This window comes from Loa loa (assembly GCF_000183805.2).
Source record: "Loa loa unplaced genomic scaffold supercont3.156, whole genome shotgun sequence".
NCBI lineage: Eukaryota > Metazoa > Nematoda > Chromadorea > Rhabditida > Onchocercidae > Loa > Loa loa.
The window spans coordinates 12,131-15,907 of record NW_018108336.1 but is presented as its reverse complement, the minus strand read 5'-3'; the positions used below and the strand labels follow the sequence as shown (position 1 = coordinate 15,907).

The following is a 3,777-nucleotide window of genomic DNA, read 5'->3' as shown; positions in this document are numbered from 1 at the left end:
TAATTTTATTCCTAACCCTTTTTTTTTTTTTTTTCTCCTTAATTCCAACCCATTTTTTTTTGTCTCAATTTTATTCCAATCCATTTTTTTTTTCTCTCCTTAATTTTATTTTAACCCATTTTTTTTTCTCTTCTTAATTTCATTTCAACCCATTTTTTTTCTGCCTCCTTAATTTTATTTCAACCCATTTTTTTCTGCCTCCTTATTTTTATCTCAACTCTTTTCACATGAAACATGAAAGTTTTATGCTTCATCTTTTAACTATATGAATGAAATTATTGCATGGGAAATGTTGAATCATATATTTGTATCAGGCAAATGATGAAATTCTTGTTTAAACGATCGAGTAAAGAACAAAGATTAACGAAATGGTTAACTGTTTAAATGATTTGATATAGGCATATGGTATTTAAAAAAAAAAAAAAAAAGCAATTTTATTTTTAATTTTAGGAAAAAAAATGATGACAAAAAGGAGGATTAAAGTCTATGTAATTTGCATATTGTTTACTTCATAATGTAATGGTTAAATTAAATTTGAATTAAATATTACAAATTCATAAAATTGTTTGCAAAATATTTAATTTGCAAAAGAAATTTATCATCAAATTTGAAAGAAAATTGATTGTATCATATTTCTACCTTTCTAGCTAATATAATACATGATAATAAACAGTAAATAAGTTGAATATTTTAAAATGATCAATCCGGTTATTCATCTTGATTCATTCATGCTGTCATGATGATATGATATGATATTGATTAGGACTATGTATTGTTAATTTATTGCTTGATTCATCCCACGTTGTTATGATAATATGATATGATATGATATGACATTAATTAGGACTATGCATTGTTATTTATTGTTTGATTCATCCCACGTTGTCACGATGATATGATATGATATTGATTAGGATTGTGCATTGTTTATCGTTTGATTCATCCCACGTTGTGACGATGATATGATATGATATGATATGGCATTGGTTAGGAATGTAAATTAGTCAACTTCCTTTTTTGGATTCGTGTTTATTTTTCAGCTTTTCAGTATTACCAAATTGTTCAATAATATAGAAAATGGATCCGATTGAAGGATTATTTTGTTAGTTATTTAGCATAATTCGAAATCCTGGTAATTCATTCCCTTTTTTTTAATAGATAATTCTTTTACTCTACTTACCTTATCATTTGATGGTTTATGATAATCAAATTATTTGAAATTATCAATATTATCTTATCATTAATGATTTTGTATAGTTGCTAACAGTAATACTATTGAAGTGATTTGATACACAACGAATTTTTATCCATCGATAGAATTACGAGAAAAAAAAAAATCATTGAATGTTATAAATCAATCAGTTAATATTTTAATTATTCACAAGCAATTTTCCCATGAAAACTGGTCATAGCGATACCGAAAGCTTGTAATGCTGATAATGGATAACGAAAATCCATCGTAAATGCATCGTAACCAGTTCGACCAAACTGCATTACGATATATTTAGCTAGAAAAACAATTTAATTAATATCTATCGTAACCGATTTAATCAAACTTCATTACGATATATTTGGCTAGTAAACAAATAATTCATATGTATCGTAACCAATTTTGCCAAACCGCCATCTACACAAAAACAAAGCTATGGATGTGTGTGTGTGTGTGTGTGTGTGTGTGTATGTATGTATGTATGTGTGTGTCTGTATGTATGTGTGTGTGTGTGTGTGTGTATGTGTGTGTTTATGATGTTACTATATCAGTGACAAAGATAACGAATTCAATTTAGCATATTTCTAATATTCCTTTTTTTTTATAATTTCGCATCTTTTTTTTTGTTTGAAATGAAAATGAAAATTGAAAATGCTTACGATCAGCATCATGAATGATTTGAAAATTTTTCACTGATGGTTGAGTAACGCGACCGTGAAAATTCAGAGCATATGATTGAGTATCTGTAAAATTTTACAGATTCAAATAAAGAGTTATATTGGAAGTTTAAGGATGATTGAAATGAAGCCAATTGAATTAATTAATTAATTAATTAATAAAATTAACGAATATTGATGGAGAAAAAAGTTAAATATTTTTCATTTAAAAAATATGTTTAAGAAGTTAAATACATTTTTAGTTTTAATTTCAAAAAAAAAACAAAAACAAAAAAGATCAAAATTCAAGAAGAAAATAAACAAATAAAACTAAAACCTTCATTCCAAATAGGTGTTTTATTATGCATAGCGATTAAATCGTCTGCTTTTCGATTTTTCCACCTCTCCAGAATGCATTCTTGTTCCTAAAAAAAAAAATCAAATTTTTAGCAAAAATAAAAATAAAAATTTACAATCAACAATGATTTCCTTTTAAAATTTTGTTGTTAAATGAAAGAATTGCAAAAATTTTAGCAAATTTTCGTAGTTAATTTTCCTAAAATTAAATTTCAACAATCATATATAATTACGCAAAGAATATATAATCCATAAGCTTTTACTAGTAATGGACGAATTTCTTGACGTCGATAATTTTCAGCATCACAAATACCAGGTATCAAAACAGTCATTTTACGTGGACCTTTAAAACCAAGAACATTAGTATCCTGAAATTTGTAAATTTTAAATTATTACAAGAAAATATGATAAATGATAATTTTTCAGATTTTAAAAATTTAAAATTAATCGAAAAAAATAGTTTTGGTTATTCATTCAAACATTTAATGCATACCTTTTAAATTATTTTCATTTAAAAATTTTTTGTAATATTTTTGCAACATGAATTTAACAAATATATTTCATTTTGTAGTTACATTTAATAAATTTAATAAAATTTTTCAGATTTTAAAAATTTCAAAATAAAATCAAATATGCTTACATAAATGACAGCTGCAAGTTCTTGCCTTACCGATCCACCAATAACCCAGGATTTCTTTGGATTTTCACCATTATCGTATACAGTAAATTGTGTCCCCAAAGCATTTGATCTAAATTTTTGGAAAAGGAAAAAAAATGTTTAGCCAAAAATATCGTATGAATTGATAATTTCGGCTGATAATTTAAAAATTCATATTACAATGATCCTAATTTACAGATAAAATTATTGTTACAAGTTTTTGATGATTAGAAGCCAAGGTTGCCGTTGCAAATCAGGCCAAGGATTAATTAAATATTAGCATTAGCATTCCACTTGCTTGTGGAATAATATTGACATAAATTATTTAATTCATTAATTAAAATGTATATCAACATTTTGAAATTCCTTCAATGCAATTAATACATTATGATTTGATGTAATTAAACAAAAATGTTTCATTATTGCATGAGGTATGATAACAATTAAATACTTTAATTACTTAACTTAATTACTTACTAATTATTTTACTTACTAATTAAGAGTATTTTGCTTTATTCTAGCAAATTTCCGGTAAATCGTATTAATAATTAGAAAACTTTGATTAATAAATTTGTTAAACAGAAAGATTTAATAGCTAATATCACAGAACCTTTTTTCTTTTTTTCCTTTACAAGATTACACATATGTAATTCCGGAATCAAGAAATTGAGTGTACAAAGCATTCCTGATGATATCATTCAGGAATTTTTGATATTCGTGATAATATTATTTTACTAATGAAATTTATAATATATAAATTCTATAACTTCCCTGCTAACATTTCAATTAAAATAAACCAATATTTTCTAACTTCATAAAATATCAATTAATTAAATCTAAAATTAATACTGAAATAAATTTTCACTTCCTTGTTCAAAATTCCAAAATGATATTTA

At 24.7% G+C, this 3,777-nt stretch overlaps 1 protein-coding gene across 1 annotated transcript in view; it reads right to left on the bottom strand.

Moving 5' to 3' along the window:
• Positions 1-1,374: 1,374 nt before the first annotated feature.
• The window catches only part of LOAG_17931 (hypothetical protein), a gene marked incomplete at both ends in the record, with an annotated part of 3,490 nt that continues 1,087 nt past the window's right edge, over positions 1,375-3,777 (bottom strand). The window contains 5 exons of the mRNA XM_020450599.1: positions 1,375-1,508; positions 1,870-1,953; positions 2,204-2,291; positions 2,487-2,591; positions 2,864-2,972. Coding sequence (XP_020305695.1) covers positions 1,375-1,508; positions 1,870-1,953; positions 2,204-2,291; positions 2,487-2,591; positions 2,864-2,972 — 520 coding nt within the window. The remainder of the gene's footprint in view (positions 1,509-1,869; positions 1,954-2,203; positions 2,292-2,486; positions 2,592-2,863; positions 2,973-3,777) is intronic.